Source organism: Athene cunicularia (assembly GCF_003259725.1).
Source record: "Athene cunicularia isolate RWA chromosome 26 unlocalized genomic scaffold, athCun1 chr26_part2, whole genome shotgun sequence".
Lineage (NCBI taxonomy): Eukaryota > Metazoa > Chordata > Aves > Strigiformes > Strigidae > Athene > Athene cunicularia.
The window spans coordinates 3,117,112-3,134,780 of record NW_020799137.1 but is presented as its reverse complement, the minus strand read 5'-3'; the positions used below and the strand labels follow the sequence as shown (position 1 = coordinate 3,134,780).

The 17,669-nt window shown below is 50.2% G+C and overlaps 1 protein-coding gene across 2 annotated transcripts; it reads right to left on the bottom strand.

Annotated features, from left to right (window-relative positions):
- Window positions 1-2,345: 2,345 nt before the first annotated feature.
- IP6K3 (inositol hexakisphosphate kinase 3) lies at window positions 2,346-16,219 on the bottom strand. 2 transcript variants are annotated; one of them, XM_026864538.1, is made up of 6 exons: window positions 15,881-16,219; window positions 11,068-11,394; window positions 6,099-6,321; window positions 4,920-5,092; window positions 4,102-4,277; window positions 2,346-2,851 (listed from the first exon to the last, which is right to left on the bottom strand). In XM_026864538.1, exons 2-6 carry the CDS (start codon window positions 11,264-11,266, stop codon window positions 2,381-2,383), a joined length of 1,242 nt encoding a protein of 413 aa, XP_026720339.1. In that variant the 5' UTR covers window positions 11,267-11,394; window positions 15,881-16,219; the 3' UTR covers window positions 2,346-2,380. The 2 variants fall into 2 exon arrangements, with proteins under 2 accessions (XP_026720339.1, XP_026720340.1); XM_026864539.1 differs by lacking the exon at window positions 15,881-16,219 and having other exon boundaries at window positions 11,068-11,407.
- Window positions 16,220-17,669: the final 1,450 nt, after the last annotated feature.

Here is a 17,669-nt window from a genome sequence, read left to right as displayed (position 1 = left end):
AGGGGAGGGTGAGGGCGATGGCGGGGGGGCGGGTGGCGGCGCTGCCCCTCAGCTCTTCCCCCCGGGGGGCAGCACGGAACAGGAGGGCTGGGGGGGCTCCTAAGAGGCTGCCCCATCCACCCTCCCCGGCTCCGCTCCGGGGGTGCTTTCGGGGAGGGCTGGGAGAGCTGCGAGAGCTGTCACCGCGGGCCTCGGGCCCAGGCCGCGGAAAGGGCGGGGGTCGGGGCCTGAGGAGCAACGCCGCTCTTCAGTCAGCGCTCCGAGGAGCACCCCGCGGGGGCCCACAGCCCACCCGCGGGGTTGGAAAGGCCCCTGATAACTAGCCTGGCTCTGCCTGTTCATGGTGGCTGCCAGGCGGCCTGCCCTGCGTGGTTGGCAAAGGCACCTTGCTCCCGCGGCGCTGCACATACCCGGGCCAGGCAGCCGGCAGCGGCCCGTAATAGCTGCCTTCATGCTTGGCCTTGGGCCATTTTAAAACCTAGAATGGCTTGCCTGGTTTTCCCCTTCTCCACATGGCGTACATGAAGTTGCACGCTGGCTCAGAGCTCCTTTTGGCAGGCAAATGGTTAAACACTTGGTACTTATGTGCTCATATATAAGGGATGAAAAGGGAGGGGGTGGGATGCTTTCTAGCACTATTCAAGCAACAGATTGCTGTTTTCTTTCCAGGAGCAATGGCAGTTGGGCTGTGCAGCCAAGGGGGGGTGTTTTACTTTGCTGAGGAGGGGGGTCTGGCTGCTGCTGTCATGTGTAGACCCTTCTCCATCCTTCCCCACATTCAGACCCGGTGAGCACATCCAGCAAGAGGCTCAGCAGCGATGCAGATGCTGAGGTGGGTCTGTATAAACCCCGTCAGCGGAGCTGGTAACAGCCACAGTTAACACTCATCACAGGACCGCGGTGCACGCGTGTGAGCCAAGCCAATTGATGACTCAGTCCTTTCACTACCGACGTGGAGGGTTTGTGGCTTTTTTTATAGTCGTCTGAGTTTGTGGGTAAGAAATAATGCAACACAGTGGACAACATCCAGTAAATAACGAGGTCTTCCCAGATGGACTTTAGGCCAAGTAAAATAATGCAACTGGGCCAGATGACTTAAATTTTTCCGGCTATAAATTGTAGCAATTCACCAGCTGTACGCAGTAAAATACAAGTGAAGGGGTCTCCCTTGAGATCTGGTGTTTAAACCTGTGGAAATAACAGCTCTCTTCAAAACATACAGCCCAAACCAAAAGATAACGTAATGTAAGAATGCTGTGGAAGTGAAAAAGAGATGGACAACAGGTGACAGTTACTTAGACAATTTTATTTATATCCCCACTCCCCAGAAATGGGGTTCTGTAGCTCTATTCCTTGTGTAAGGACTTTTTCAGGTTTCCCACACCATGCAGGAAGGAATTATGTTTGCTCCGTAATAATAAAATCTGTCCACAAAAGCTGTAAACATTATTTTGAGTCTTTTGTTATTGTCTCCTTCAAACACACACGCAATAATTGTATCAAAGAATTTCTAGGTGATCTTTAATGTCCTTTAATGTCTAGGTGACATTTTTTTTTTCTTTTTTTTTTTTTAAGCAAAAATACCTTGATGTGAATGGTTTTTTTTTGTGACTGATATCTGACAGAATCATCGCATTCCCATACTCCCAGCCCCTACGGAGCCCCTTGCTTCGAAAGTTTCTGAAACATGCCCTGTTATGATCCTGCAGGGATATTAAACCTTTGCAAGGTCCGGTTCTTGGTCTGAGGCTGCCCTGCTCTTACACCTTAAGCAACACAAAACCTCTGCAGCGTCTCATCCGACCACGTTTCCACACCCGTGCTGTTTGGAGAACACCTGCTCGCCTCGCAGCACCGGGCGGGTGGAGCGTGAAGGTCGGGGGGTGCGTTTTTCTCTCCCGCTCGTGTCTTTGTGTTTGGCCCGTAGCGTTGAGCATGAGTTGAAAGTAATGCTGCAATCTGTTCAGACCTGCCAGCTCATTTTAATAGTCTCGCTCAAATGCACAGTATCTCCTTAGCCCGCTTGGCTTTGTGAGTGTGGAGGTGAGCAGGTCCTATTTTATCATTAAGACTCCTTCAAGTAATGCTTTCTTTTGGCTCACAAATAAATCAAGGACAGCAGTAAAACAAGAAAGGAGAATAAATCTTCTGATTGATTGTAGATAGAGCAGGTTCTTTCAGCTCTTTGCTTTCTACGCTTCAGTTCAGTAATGGCACGTAGCTTTTTTTTTTTGCACTTTCCTAGCAAGCTGTCCACGCTTTCATTCCAAATCGTGCACGTGACGTCCAGCAGCGGTGAGGGTCCCACACAACTGACCCCATGCGGTATTTCTCAGGGCTATCAGTCACTAGTAAATCCAGGCTATTTCACAGAGATTTGTCATTTTCCTTCTGAGATATTCTGAAGGATTTTGATCAGATTCTCCAGGCCAAAAATATAGCCGTGGTCTGGCCCATCGTAAGTGGTGTGGTTGCATTTGGAGCCTTTAAAAGTGGTGTGGGCAAAGTCTATCATCCGGACGTCAACTCTGGAGTGGTTGGTGCTGTGTGACGCGGTGCGGTTTGTTTTTTGGAAGTGAAGGTGATTATCCAAGGGTGCCGTGTTCTCTTTGTGCTCCTGTCCGTCATAAATGATGAGAAGTGAGCTGGAGTAGAACCTGTAAGAGCTTTGCTTCCTAATGACAGAAAGCAGAGCTTTCAGCCGCAGGATGATGGGCTCCAGGAGGTCTGTTCGGAGGTGGTTACCGTTGCACAGGAACTGGTACAAGGTTTGCCTGAATCCCTCCGGTGAGAGTTTCCTGCCGTAATACTTATCTTTGCAGAGAAAATGGCCACTGTCCACTTGGTAAACCTGGAGGAAAGAGAGCAACAATCCTGACTGAGCAGTTCAGTTTTCCCAAAGCTCTAGATTTCACCCTAATCTAAAAAGTTTAGACCTAAGCTGAGGATCGGGATGCAGATCCTCTGCAGTCTGGCAATATCTAGCAATGCTGGCAGTGTCCCGCAGGCTTCTTACTGAATCCCACCTCCTGTCTTTTCTGGAGATTTAAAGTATTCAATTTAAACCACTGGTGCAGATTCTTGCTGTACTGCTATAAATCACCCCTTTGTGAAGCCCAAAAAGCTGTAAGTCATAGCCGTGTCACTGGTGATTTACAGCATTTTCCCTCTGGCTCTGGTGGGGGTTTGCAGGAGTAGAGGAATACCCCAGCTCTGTACCTTCTCGCGATACGTAATGCACAGGTAGCAATAATCTTGCTTAAACACAGAGAGACAAGATGTAGACAGAAGTTTGAATGTGAGGCTCTGGAAACACTGAGTAAGAAATGAGGGAGTGAGTTTAGAATTAGCTCACACACCGGTTGTAATTTAAAGGATAATCTGCTCAACAGAAGGATGTCAGAGCCCAGAAAGGGACACGGGGTTTGACACCGAGTGTTTACGCTGCTATATATGTGCTTTATAATCATCATTCTCATAATTACCCTTCAGGCACAGCAGAATAACATTTTGAAACCTGCTTGAGAAGTGTGAGTGAAACAAATGCGTGGTTTCAGTTTCTAGGAGGAAGGGCAGCGATTTTGAGCAGGAGCAACCATCATATTTAGCACAAAATAAACCCCTCGTTCTTGTGACGACAGGATGAGACAGTTCTGTGAAGGCACAAGCAAGGCAATGGGATACTTTTATGGGTTTTGTGTAGCAGCCAAGAGCTGAGCATGAGAGGGGAATCTGTGTTCATGTACAGGCAGATTCTCAGCTGGAGTAGACTGGTTCTAGCTGCTCGTACTGATGGCTGTGGTGCAGGCTGGTGCATGTGCAGCCACCACTTGTGAAAGCAACCAAATCTCCAGAAGCTGAAGAGGGGCACAGAGAAAGGATTATCCTGCGTGTGCCATATTCTGTACTCGTCCCTAAGCATCCTCTCCTGTTTGAGGACAGGACACACAGCTCTTACAACCAGTTCTTACAGCCGGTATTTGGAGAGAGACGAGAATAACACTGCTTCAATTTACACCAAGAAAAAGCCCCTTTAGTCTTCCAGCTTGGTTTCAAGGTGCGTGTCGGGCAGAGACCAAGAGGACAGAGGCTTCCTCTTACCTGCATCCCACAGATGCGAACGCCCAGAGACGCAGAGGTGCTTTGTTCACATTTCTTGATGTGCCGGGCTTTCTTCTCCTCCGAGGCGTCATCGCCATGCTGCCGGGTTCCCATCTTCAAGTCCAGGATACAGGGGTAGTTGTATTTTGATACCACGTTTTCAAGCAATAGAAACTCTGAACATGAGTTAAGGGAAACATGATACTTTTAAATTCTAATTGAAAGAGGTCTTAAATCAGAGCAACTGCTGACTCGCTCCGTAATAGCTCACAACTCTAATGAGACTTTCTGAGCCAATTTTACCAACGTGTCATTGCTATAGGCCCCTTGCTGCCAATTTCAGTTAATTTACTGTAGTACAGTCCTACCAATTAAAGCACCAACAGCTCCATTCTCCAGCGACACGATAGCCCTGGGCTGTCAATCCGACACCTTGCCTCAGTGCCATGCTCACTCCAGTGGGTGTGGGGGAAGTTGTTAAACTGTATTACTCACATGACTGGTGGGTAATGAAGTGTAATAGGAAAATAAAAGGCGAGGCAGCTGCTAATTCCTATATAGTTGTGGTTTTAAATGTATGCCATGGGGATCATTGACTTATGTTGAATACCCTTTATGGGAAGTGGGTTTTTTTTCTTTTTCTTCTTATTTTTTTTTTTTAATAAACAGTGGGAGAAGATAGCAAAGCAACTATATGCTGTATTTTCCCAAAGACTGGGCAGAGGAGGGCTGTGTACCCCTGCAATAAAACATACATTGATTACAAGCTGCTATTTGTAGCCAAGACTATGCTGGAGGGGAGAGAGGAAAAAGGATACGGTGAAGTTTGTTCTCGTTATGCTTGGAGGACATGCGGTTCAGGTGCTGCCTGTGACAGTGCAGTCCCCAGGGGTTGTAGCTGTTTCTTTCTGGCTGGTTTCCATTTGCATCTTCCAAAAGTGAATCTGTGCGGTACTGAAGGTCTGTCCTCAATAGCATCTTCCCCGGGCAGCTAGACAAAACACACAAAAGAACACGTTTGGTTTATAAACTCTGGAAGAGAATATTTCTTCCCCTCCTCTTTTGCAGAGCCTCAAACTTGATAAAGTAAATTTTTAGGGACTCTCATAGGAAGCATATTCATCATGTCCAACCTGTGGAGATCCTTTGTTACTATGTAAAAGTAATTTTCAGAAGGTCAGCTATTGCTGGGTGCCAATATTTTCTTCCATTATAATTTCAAAGTGTGCTTGGCTCCAATGAAAAGCACCGATAACCAGGAGCCTCTGTTTATCTACCTAATGGGCACAACACGGGCAAATTGTGCAACAATAGGAATGATTCCCAATTTATAGGAGCTGGCTTCGAGGAGGGGAGGGAGGAATCTATGAGGATTTGTTCTCCTAGGAGGGTCATTCCTTGGTCTTGCTCATCCAAAAACCATAACTCCCATCACACCGAAGGCAGCGATTTCACGGTAGCAATATTGCACCCTTCAGTCAGAGCTGACCTAGGTCTTTTCTGAATCAGCCGAGATGAAAGATGTCTTGCAGAAAGACTCTGCAAACCCTAAGGTCACGGTGTGCTTGCAAACACCTCACAGCTCTCCCCTGGGATGAGGACAGTGTTGAACCACCGTCGAGCGTGCAGTCGCAGCATGGCTGTTACATGCTGTGTGCCTGGTGGCTGTTCTCCGGGGGCCTCTTTTCCTTTTGGAGCATGCTGTGCTCTAAGGAAATGGGTTTAAAGCAGAGCTTGACGCCCATATTTGAGCAACAGCATCTCGGCGATAGGCAAATCTGCCCTGCTCCATCCACAAGCCGGGGAAGAGATAAACCATGAAGCCACCAGGCTGGGCTTTGTTTGCTTTTCTTCACCTTGGCTGGGCATTGCTTTTGCTCACTTTGCCTTAAACCAGGAGTTCTGTCAGCAAAACCATCCCAGTTAGACCCTACCTAAAGCAGCAGGCAAGGACCAGGAGGTTTGCAGGGGGTGTCCCAGCCATGCCAGACCCTCACCTGTCTTTGAAAGTCTTGGTGAGCTGCGTGTGACTCCACTTGACGAGCGTGTGCTCGCTGCCGGTGCCGGTGCTGGCAGCCCACTTGCATTTGTGCCATATTGTCACCGAGGAGTCACCGATGGCTTTATCCAGCCGGGTGCAGCTCTCAGTCTGCAGGCTGGGGCTGGCGATCAAGTTCAGGTTGCCAAGGCTGTCCTTTTTGAGGTGCACAGAAACGATGCCTGGACAAAAAGGGGGAAAAACAAACGAGAATGAGATTAACCCATGGGTTACCATACAGGCTTGGCCACCGTCCGCACCAGCCCAAGGTGGTCCAGCCTTCCTGAGAGGGCTGGCACTTAGCCTCTACCCACCCCGTATTTTAGTGACATCTCACACTGATCCCACTCTGATCTGAGGTTCAATAAACACCATCAGCCTGAGACCCTGGAAAACAACCAATGGCTTTTCTAATTTTCCCTCCTTTCAAGGCTCAGCTTTGAACCTGCCTCCTCTGAACATCATGTTCCTTTGTCCTCCATCCCTCCAGGCTCTGCCATATGTGACCCAGCAAAGACCTCTGCATTGCACTGGGAACTCCTGGCTTATCTATGGCAGGGGATTTAAGTCTTACTTTTTAAGACAGGGCAAAGTTGGAAACGCTTTTCATTGGCAGGAAGCAGAGGGAGGGTTAGGGACCAGGAATTTTCCAAAGACAACCAGCGTGCCAACTGCTTCCTTTAATTGGAGGGCCCCCAGGAGCAAGGGCAGAGGCATCTGTGATGCCCGTACTTTGTCATGGTCATGTCCTTCCCCAAGCACTAAGGACCAGCCTCAAACAGCCAACGAGGGGGACCAGACCCTCACATGTCCGGTTTCATGCACGAGGAGGGACGTTATCATGACTGGGCATTATTACTTTCCACCATTGTTTTATTTTAGCATTGCAATTTTCCCTGACTCAATAACAGGAATCACAGGGCTCAAATGCCATTGAGCCCATCACATATTTAGCCCAGTCTCAGCCCATTCCTGGCATGGGCACAGCTGCCTCCATGTCTCAAATGACAGAGCAGGAATGGCCATGGCTTGCGTACCAGACAGCTCTGACCTTTCTGGGAAAGTCTGATCACTGCAGTCCCGTTCCTGCAGCCCTCTGGCATTTTTAGAGCGTCGCCCTTTGGGGCTCAGAGGGGATGCCAGCAGCATGAGTCGTACCCTGCAGCTTTCAAGTCTAGCTGCAGGAAGGCAGATCCAAAAGAGGATGGTCACGGCTGTTGGACCAGCAGAACTCATCACTGGAAAAAGCCCTGTTAGCAACACGTGGAGCTGCGTTTCATCCAGCTGTCCCCAGGTACCCTCACTGGGTCTGTTGGGCACTGCAGGGAGACGGCAGCTTAACCAACAAGGGAGCTCTCTTCTCCCAAGCAAATCTGCCAAAACAAATAAATATGCAGACTCCCCTCTCTCCTTTTAAAGTGAGATTGTCGTGAGTAAACACAGACACGAGGATTTGCTCTCTCTCTCTCTCTGTGCGCAGTCCTGCCTGCTGAATTTTGCTGACTGAGGGAGGTTTTCACAGCCTGAATTACAGGAGCCCTGTGTGTCTGCACCTCCAGCCACCTCCGTTAGACTCGGGGTGCCCATCCCTCCCCGGGTCCTCCACCCCATAACCCTGCAGCTCCAGACGTATTTGGATGCATTTCCCTCCTGCCCTCTGCTCGGGTACCACAACCATTTCTGTTCCCTTTTGCTGTAAAATCAGCATTAATACAAACAGCATACCATGGCAGGCTCGGTTAAATCGGCTGATTTTGCACTGAAATGGGGGAAGAATATACACAGGCTGCTCTGCCAAGGGAGCTGGAAACCTTAATTAGGGGGTAAGTAATATTTTTAGCTACCTATCTTAGTCCTTTGCTCGTGATGACGGTGAGCATGGGGAGCTCTGTCTTTCTCAGGCTCAAACATTACCCACCTGATCTTTCACTGAGTCCCATTCGTAAAAAATCCATATTACAGATAACTGAGAGCAAAGGAAATTCCTATCAGCTCAGATGCCTGCTTTGACTTTTCAGGGGAGGTAGGCAGGAAAAAAAAGCCAGTGTATCTTTTGCCTAAATCAAAGCCTTTATATTTTTAAGAAGTCACTGTGAGGCGAATGGAGTCCTCAATTCCAAATCTAGCTCTACGCCTCAGTTATGGCGCTCTAGCAGCCTGTAACCTTAAAAACTGTCCCAATTACATATCTGCAAGTCAATGGAGCTGTGCTGATTTACATAGCGCTGACAGTCTGGCCCTAAAAACGTTATATATAGCATGAAACTAAGAGTTCTTAAGTGTCTTACACTAATATGAAAATTAAGGGGAAGATTTTCAAAGGCAAGAATGAGCAGTTAAATGGCAAAGGGATGTGATCCTCTCACTCCTTCCAGTTGAAAACTCTTGTCTTCAAAAACCTTTGTCTCAGCCTGAAAAATACTTTTGTTTCCTGATGTGCTGCCGTACGGGTTTTGCATATGTCCTCCAAGTGACCAGCATGTGCAAACCAAATCTATAACACATGGCTCCCGACCTCCTCCTTCATTGCAACAGGGAACTCTCTATCTGGGAGCAAAGGTGTATTTAGTTACTCCTCTTTGCTGGCCTTTTAGTGTCACCAAAACTGCAGTCGCCCTCCTGTCCAACACCTGTGAGGCTGCCAGTGGGTATTTACGGGTTCTGTCACCATGCTAGTGGCATCCCAGTGATCCTCAGGAGCATTTTGCTATGGAGCTCTACCCTCATGAATTTATTTTTAAATTTACAAGTGCATTTATTTACTGCTGGGTGCAATAGGAGTCTGAGCAGAACTGGGCTTGAAAACAAGTCCAGCATCCTCCTGCAAGCTCAGCTCGGGGCAGGCTGAGGGGCTGCTGGGGGAAAGCCAGTCCCAAGGTCAACCAACCTGCCTGAAGGGGTTAAGTGAGTGGTAGACATTTTTTTAACAGCCAACTTGGTGTTAGATTTGAATGATGACATCTGATCACCATTGCACATAATGTCATCATTACATAATGGTCCCTGAGCCGTCCCCGCCCCCACAGCCTAAGAATAGAGATGAGGAACATGGACACGTGTGAACGGGTGATGAAGACCTCAGAATTGTTCCCCCTGATGCTCATCCTCCCCATCACCCTCATGGGAAATGTTCCACCTCTTCAATTCGCCTGGCATTCAGGGCTGGGACGGTTATAATCAGAATTAAAAAAATGCGTGTGCCCAATGCCAAATTGGAGAAGAATTGCTGTTTAATTACCCCTCGTTGTAAAACTCACTGGGACTTGCAATAGAAGAGGAAAAAGAAGACAAAATGATATTAATAACCGGGCCACTCCTGAACTGATAAGCTGGGACTGCTCAACGTCTTTATTAGAGAGACGGAGCAGGGCCCAGCTCTCCAGCAGCAAACTCTGGCCCTGGCTAAAGGAAATTGCTTAGAAGAAGACTTGTTTTCTTTCTTAAGCATCTTTTTAATATTGTCCCATAAATCTGCAGAGGCCCCTGACTTTCTGGGAAGGGAAGAGATTGGATTGGAAGCACACCGAAACCGCAGCTGACACTTTGAGCTCTTTTCTGTAATGCTGAAGGACCAAAAGATATTTTAAGTTTTTACGTGACAGCTGAGCTTCTCGCCTCTCACAAAAATCCAGGGTCAGGAGCTTTATGAGCAGCACAAGTCTGGCAGTAAAAGCAGAAATAGTGAGGGAATAAGAAAGGGAGGAAGGGAAGATGTCTTAAAAAAAATACTCGGACCCCCACAGACACCAAGTGCTGCTTTTCAGTAGCTAAGCTGAGAAATTCAGCTGGGAAATTGCTTCAGAGTGAGGAGAGTTAGGGACAGGGAGCTGTTTGTAGAGGGGACTGGGCAGTGATAGGGGGCAGCAAGCGGAGGAACTACCAGGAGGCTCTTCCCTGTCCTGGGAAGGTCTTGCTTTTGTCAGCATGCTGCCTGGATTTAATTTTTAAGATAATTAGTCTGTACCTCTGTTTTTCCAGGGACTGGTGCTTGGGGGGAACAAGGATTGGCTCAGGTCGACCACCCAGTAAAAGTGATGCTGGGTACATCCCTGGGCTGGTTTTTCAGACTCAGTGTTTCATGGTGGCCCCGAGGATCTCTCCCCCAGCTCATGCTAGCGCCAACCCTGACCCTTTCCTTGACCGACTTCTCTGCTTCTGAAACAAACCTTCACCTCTTCTAAAACCAAGGCCTGGAGCAGTGGGGCCAGGCACCCTTAGCTCTGCTCCCGGGACAGAAAACTTTTCATATCGGGGGATGCTAATTGAAAACTCCACTGAACAGAGCACATAGTGTGTCAGATCTTGTTTTGAACAAGACTCTCCTAGTCCCTGCTTTCCTGCACCTATCCAGTGCCACCATTCTCGTGCCGTCAGACCAACTCTTCTGGGGCCATGACCTGCAAAATCCTCAAAGCAAATGATGTTGGGAAACCCCATCCTATTCCTGCCCTTTATTTTGTGTTTTTTCTATATTTACCCCCTCTGTCCTGCTCCTGTGCTGCCCTGGGAGGGAATCATGTTCACGCTATCAGCCTCCACCTTTTCATGCCTGTGTCCCTCAAGAAGACTGATTTCAGCCCTATTTGATGTAACAGGAGTCCCCTGTGCTACCAACTCCAACCATGGCAGCGAGGGGATGGGCAGAGGGGATAATCTCCTGGTGCTGTCAGCCAGCGCTCAACCCTTATTAGCCATCAGAGAGTCCCAGGAAACCCTCCCATTGCCACAGACCTGCTGCTGTGCACACTCTCACCCGGGAACCATCCGTGCTTAACAAAACCTGCACAAGCGATGGGGCTCCACAGCTCAGACCCAGCCCGACCGAACCAGCCGGTACCTCACGTCACTCATCCCTTATCCCAACCTCAGGACGAACCCTGGGGACAACCCTCCCAGCCCGTAGCTCCTTCCCCAGCATCCCCCCTCACCTTTGTACTGGGGCGTGAATTGCCTCATGGCCAAGGGCAGCGACTCGTAGAAGCTCAGCTCCTGCGAGACCAAGGGCTTGCAGATCGTGTGCTCGTCGTACTTCATCATGCTCATGTGGCCGCCCACCTGATGGACAAAGGGCTCCAGGAGGACGGCGGTCCTGCTCTCGCTGGGGTCCAGGGGACTCTGCCCCACCATGGTGCCGGGTGAAAGGTGGAGGGGGGACTCACTCTCCTTTAGTAGCAGCGAAGAAGAATCAGAAGCGGAGTTTGGGACATACTGCGCCGGGCCAGTTAACACCCACTCTGGGTTTTCACCGATGGTATCTGCAGAACAGAGGGTATGAGCGTTGTGAGAAAGGGGCACGAGCCACCTCAAAGCCACCATCTGTGCCGTCATCCCGGCAGGGTGGGAGCACGGCCGGGGCCGGGTGTCGAGGGCGCAGCCGGGTGGGACGAGATCTTTAGGTGCCCAGGGGCTGGCAGGGACCCCTGGCCTGAAATGCAGAGTCTAGAAAAGACCCAATTTAGACCTGTTGGGAGCAAAAGAAACAGGGTGGAAATGATTGAGAAGAGCTATCAGGTTAATGCAGTGGCCTCGTCAAAGCAGCTGGATCAGGGCATTCCTTGGACTGGTAATTCCAGGTTATTAATATGCTGTATTAATGACACCCCTTGCTGTGAAACAGCCCCAGTTTGCCCTACAAGACAGTGTTAATGATGGCCTTAGTCTTTCCCAAGCTATGACATTCCTTGCAAAGGAGGTTTATTAATAAAGTCTCTGCAAGCTTATGTCCCCAGGCAGTCCCTTGCCTCTTAACACTGCTGGGGGGGGGGGGTTAGCAACATTTTCTGCACCTTCTGAAGAAACCTCGGTTTGGGATATTCCCTGTCATTTAACACCAGAGCATTAGCAGGAGCGATTCTTCCACTGTGCTAGGACGTGTCAAACCAGCACCAAGATGGTTCGCACCCAAGCGCCGGCTCCTCGAGCTCTCCAGCCCTGCCCTCTGCTACAGCCCAGAGGAGCATCCACCAGCAGATCCATCCATGATTCTAGTCCCCGAGAGAAATTCCTCCTTGATTTTGACAACAACAAGTTCTGGCTCTAAGGCAGTAAGGTAGGAAGAGCATGGACACGGACCACATCTGTGCAGCAGCACCCTGATTTCTCTTACAACAACACCCAGCAACACCCTCTCCTTCGCTTTATTTTATTCTTTGCTTGAAGCCCATGGATGGCTCTTGCGCTGGTGGACATCAGGCAAGGGAATCCCATGGCCACTGAGGAAGACAAAAAGGCAACTGAACTCATATTTATGCTGGGGAAGCAGTCCAGCTTCATACTACTGAGGCAGTAAAATCAGAGGAAGACATTCCAGACCCCAAACTAAAAGGGATGGGGGGAAAAAATCATCCTTTTGAGGACTGGTCCGTGTTCCTGCAGCCCTCAAAAAGGGGTGTGCAGACCCCTGGTTTGCCTGCCCCTGTTAGCATGGATGACTTTCTCCTTGTTCCTCCAATTTCACCACAGCTTGAGGAGTTTTTCATCCTATTTTTGCTAGCAAAAACCCAGTGCAGTAGATAATAACATCTTTGGAAGATCCATTTCTCTCTAACAAAGCCCCCAGGTTGTGTTAGTGGGTAAGCGACACCACCTCTGCCAACCCCAAGCCTTGCTGGGACCAAGGCAGCACCATCACCCCCTCCTTAACCAGGAGACAGTGAGTAGCAGAGGGATGGCGATGGTGGTCCCTCCCTGCTCACATCGGGAATAAACCTGTCAGGCTGCTCCCGGGTCTCTGCAAGCAAGGCAGGCTCAGCCTTTCCTCTGGTGCCAGCACTTCGACCCCAGCCTGGGAGCTTTAACCACTGAAATACAGCGTATTCCTCATCCTGCAACAAAGAGCCAGAGCTCTGCTGCTTAAATTTCCCCTTCACACTCCTCCTGCTGCAATTAAACCACCAAGCAAACAAGCACTCGGCGCAGGTGCCCGTTTTGTTTTTCGCCTGGAGGTGTGGGATGAAGTGGGTTGAAGGCAGAGAAGGGGGAGAAGAAACACTCCTACCTCCAAAACACACGGAGCAGCTCCTTCAACTTCCCCCAAGGTGTTTATTTTCACACACCCTCCCCATTTTTCTATTCTTTCCTCACCGCACTTTTTTGAGAGGAATTTCTACTCTACAATTACCAGCCTGTACCTGAAGGAACAAAGCCAGGCCACTTAGATGAGTGCTTTTCAGCCGGGGAAGAAAGCAGCTCTTCAGAGCCTTTCTGCAAGTTAATAAAAGCATTTAGCATTTTGTTAAGTTGTGGCAACTTTTAAAGAGGATTTCTCCCTTGAAAGCTGTAGGTTTGTTGTGTGGGGTTGTTTTATTTCCCTCCTCCCCTCTTAAAAAAAAAAAAATGGAGAAAAGCAAAAAGCGAGCGGATTTGTTATAACACATCTTTGGAGCAAAGAGTGCAATATGACTTCAATCCAGTATTTATTGCTTCAGAGACAGTCCAAGGCTGAAACTCGGCTGTCATGACACACAACTCTGGCAATCTTGGCATTGCAAAGAGAACTGGGGGGGAAATCCCCCCCAAATTTGATAAGACTCTTACTCTCTTCTCTTAAGCAAAACTCAGAGCAAGATTTGCAGTAAGAGAAAAAAAGGGGCTCTCTTCATTTAGTTTTTATTCTGAAGCAGCTTGTCCATTTGGAGCAGATAAATGTTACCGCAAACACTTGCTGAGCTGCTCTGAGCTCCTCTGAAACAAGACACTCTTGAAATAAATCACTTCTGCCGGCTCAAGTTGTCGCAAACACCAAAAGATATTTACGTCACTAAAAATACATGGAATTACAGATAAATCTATATCCTCAAAAACAAAACACCTTGAATATTTTCCCCTAGCTGAGGAAAAAAAAAAAAAAAAAGGCAACCCAGGCACTGCAGATGAAGATGAGTCAGAAAATATTGGGGCAGGAAAATACAGAGAACTCCCCTCTCCGGAAAAATATATCAAGATACTTTAAAACATCTACATCTCCCTGGTGACTGTCAGAACACAGCAGCTTCCCTCCCAGTGCATCACGGCAGCATCACTGGCCGGAGACAGACTTGAATTTCTAACGATCGTGTGTGTGTGTGTGTGTAACGCTGAGCTACGAGGAGCTGCCAGGCTGATCGAGACCAGCCAGACCACGGCCCCGCTGGCGGCACGAGCCAGGGCTGGCAGGGGCACCCATGGCCGGGGACCCTCACCCTCCGCCCCGCTCTCATTTAGGACCAAATGTCAAAAGAGTCTGAGCGAAACAAGTTATTTATTCCCATCTCTAAGCACAGCCAAAAGAAATCAAGCAGATTAAATTCGCTAATCTTTAATTAGTGCCTACTCCATCCCATCCCAAGCAGAAACGCAGACAGGCTCTGACATGCTGGGGGCGAAACGCAGACAGCCCGGCCCTAGGAGAAAGCTCATCCCTCATGAATAGCTGGGGTCCTCTGAGCAGAAATACTTTGGAATATCAAAAGGCAAAATCTCTTTTAAAAACAAGTGCTCTGTCAGCACAAAGGCGGGTTTCAAGCACTGTAGGGAGCTGCTCGTTTTGTTTTCCTTTGCTGAAAGGCAAGAAAATAACGTAGCTGTTAATTTGAAGAGACCTGTATGTCCACAGCTCTTGGTACTGGAGCTGACTGGGAATCAGAGCCAGCTCCTGCACCGAGCACCAGCCCAGCCCGAGAGCAAGGTGGGGGCAAAGCCCAGTTGCCCCATTTCCCTTCAGTCTTTGGCCTCATGCCTCCAAACTCTGCAACACCTCAGCCATCAGGAAAATCCTGCCATTTCCAGCTCAGCGCCCATCCCAGCGGGGCTTGAAGCAGACTCGGGCTCTTCACATGGACAAGCAGGAGGCTGCAACCCTCAATGAACCTTCAGATCTGCCTTTCCTGCTCTTCCCTTGACTACAGCCCAAGTCAGAAATAGTTGCAGAGCAGCACCATGCCGGGAGCAAAAAGCTCAGCTCTCAGCAAGAAGCCCAGCTCTAACCATCCTGCCATAAATCCTTACGTGCAGAAACCCTCAGCTCTTTTATCTTACTTTTCCTTTCCTGAAAGAAAATGATGTACGTAAAGTTGATGACTGGTCCCCGTGTCCCTCACGAAGAAGATGCAAAGATTCAGTTTGCTTCACTGAAGGATTTATTCGGCCACTTTGTGGGAAGCAGCAGGATTGATGGGGAGGGATGGGAGCCGCGTTATCTGGGGCTGGCAGGCTGCTGAGAGCCCCCTGCCCACCCCGGGGGGCTGGCACGGGCACCAGGAGATGGTGCGGGGTGACAGCGGGGCTGGCGAGGGCTGGGCTTTGTGGTGGCACATGGGAACGTGCCTTTGGACCATGGTAGCGAGCTTGGGGCTGCCAGCAGTGCTGTGGGATGGGGGGACACGGGGCCACCACATCCTGTGGGAAAGGGCAACAGTCCCGTCACTTCCCTGCCTGATTTCTGCCTTTCACACCACCAAACACCACCTGCCCTTTCGATGAGCATCCCCGCGCTTTCCAGCGATGCCACAGATGTGACAGAGAACTGAAAGCCACCAGGCTCATTTTTTGCAGACCCAGGGTTGCACCAGAGGTTCACACCAACCCCCCAAGGTGCCGGCTGTCCCCCTCACTCCCATCCTTCCCACAGGCCACAGCAGCGCTTGGAGCCTTCCTAATAATATCCCGCCCGCTCTCCAAAATCAAATGCTTGTTCATCCTGCCCGTATTCATCCTGCCCTGGAAGGCAGCCGGCGTGGATACAGAAGCCACCCTGGACCTCACCTGCTCTGTGGATGTGGCCGGTCGGGGCTCAGCGGCGAGCGTGGGCTCAGGGCTCTGCCGGGGCTGGGGCTCTCACTGCTTCCCGCTGTGGCTCGAGGATGAGAAGTGAAGGAGCGGGGGGAGCCCGCGGACATTTGGGCCATCACCTGACCGCTGCCGTGGGTGCTGGCAAGCGCCTGGTATGTCCGGCTGACAGCTGAGCGTTAAAGGGGGGAGAAGCACTCGGGTGTTAAAGGAAAACAAAGCTGCGTGTATGAGATGGTTACGGAAGGAGGGAGAAGGGCCAGCCTTGTGCAAGGCTTTCCAGAAAGTGTGCCCATGCCCCAGCTCCCTTATGCAATCATGTCTCTAGGAAAACAACTGTTGCTTTTTTCCGGTTTGTTTTCCACTTTACTGGCTGAAAAAGCCCCCCTGGCTCAGCCCCCCTGGTGTTTATCACCTCCCCACCAAGCAGGCTGGCAGGGAGGGAGATGGACATCAGCTTCCCCGAGCTCCCAGCAAACCAACCCACCAGTTTCCTTCCCACAGGGGCAACGGGCAAAGGGGCTGCAATTGCTGTGGGACAGACTGAATCATCAGACTTTTGGGAAAAAAAAAATGCTATTTATGGCAAGAGGGACAAGACTGAGGTTTGCCCCAAGCAAAGGGAGCGGATCAGGGAGCAGAGCCCGCAGCCACCCAGCCCCGAGCCTGCCAACAGCCTCGTGCAGGGAAAAACAACACCCCGGCACTTCGGGACCAGTGGCAGAATGGAAAAGTCCCAGGGAGTTTCCTGCCAGGGCCAAATTGTCTCCTCCAGTGAGTCAAGGACAGCGCGTGCCCCCCAGTCCCCTCCGGACACCCCTACCCCGGCATCCTCTCCAGTGCCTGCCAAGGGCAGGCGTGCTCTGGACACGCTGTGCCAGCCCCCTGCATCCCAACACAGAACCCATATATGATTTAGGCGACCCAGATACCCCCCAGGACAAGGAAGGGGTGCTGCCCGCTCTCATCCCCCAGTCCCGGGGGACCCAGACCAGTCCCCAGCAATAACTTGAGGACATTAGCAAATGGGGGCCCATGACTGGGGCCCCACAGGCTGTGATAGGGAAGGCGCTGGGAGGGCTTTGTGGCAAAACGGCAGGAGGTTGGGAAGAAAATCTTGCTGTTGAGATAACGATTGATGGATGTGGTAATTCTCGGTAACTGGAGGGGAGAAAACAGCCTCACGAAGACCAGAGGGATTGAATTGATGGTTGGGGGCAGAGGCCGAGATTAAAGACAAGGATGAAACAAAGGCCCTTATTCCCAAGCCCTGACTTTACTCTGCTTTATACTGGTATTTCAGTTCAGGAAAGTGTTGGGGTTTTTTTTTCTTTTAAATAAAGCGTGGTTTCTAAAAGAAAAAAGCTGACGTGGCCACGCTGCAAGGCCAGCCATGGTGAATCCCCCACCAACAACTTCTGAACCCCATTGGCCCATCCCAGCAATTTGCAATAGAACTGCCAAAAACTCAGGGTGTAAATCCCCCTGAGGTACCTCACCGCCTTCCAGTGATGGGGTGAAGCATCCCCCAGCCGTGATTCAGCTCTGCCTGGCTTTGCCTGCACCACAAAGGCCCTGGAGCAGCCAAAGGCTGGTGGAGACGATGGGTTGGGAGTAAAACAGCACAGCGTCATCCCTGAGCGCGTCCCCTCGGCCGAACAGCTGAGCTAGGGGGTTATCCTTAAACGTCACTGCTGGGGGGTGTGGGAAACTCTCGCTTGGTGACAGGTCCCTGGTGAGGGATGGGGGGGTTCGGTGGGTTTTG

What these genes read in the sequence shown, in the direction of transcription:
- IP6K3 (XM_026864538.1), bottom strand. Translation starts at nt 11,266, where the DNA reads ATGGTGGGGCAGAGTCCCCTGGACCCCAGCGAGAGCAGGACCGCCGTC. An exon ending in ATTCACGCCCCAGTACAAAG is followed by an intron (nt 6,322 to 11,067) that starts GTGAGGGGGGAT and finishes CTTTTTGTCCAG; the next exon opens with GCATCGTTTCTGTGCACCTC. An exon ending in TTCGCATCTGTGGGATGCAG is followed by an intron (nt 2,852 to 4,101) that starts GTAAGAGGAAGC and finishes TCTTTCCTCCAG; the next exon opens with GTTTACCAAGTGGACAGTGG.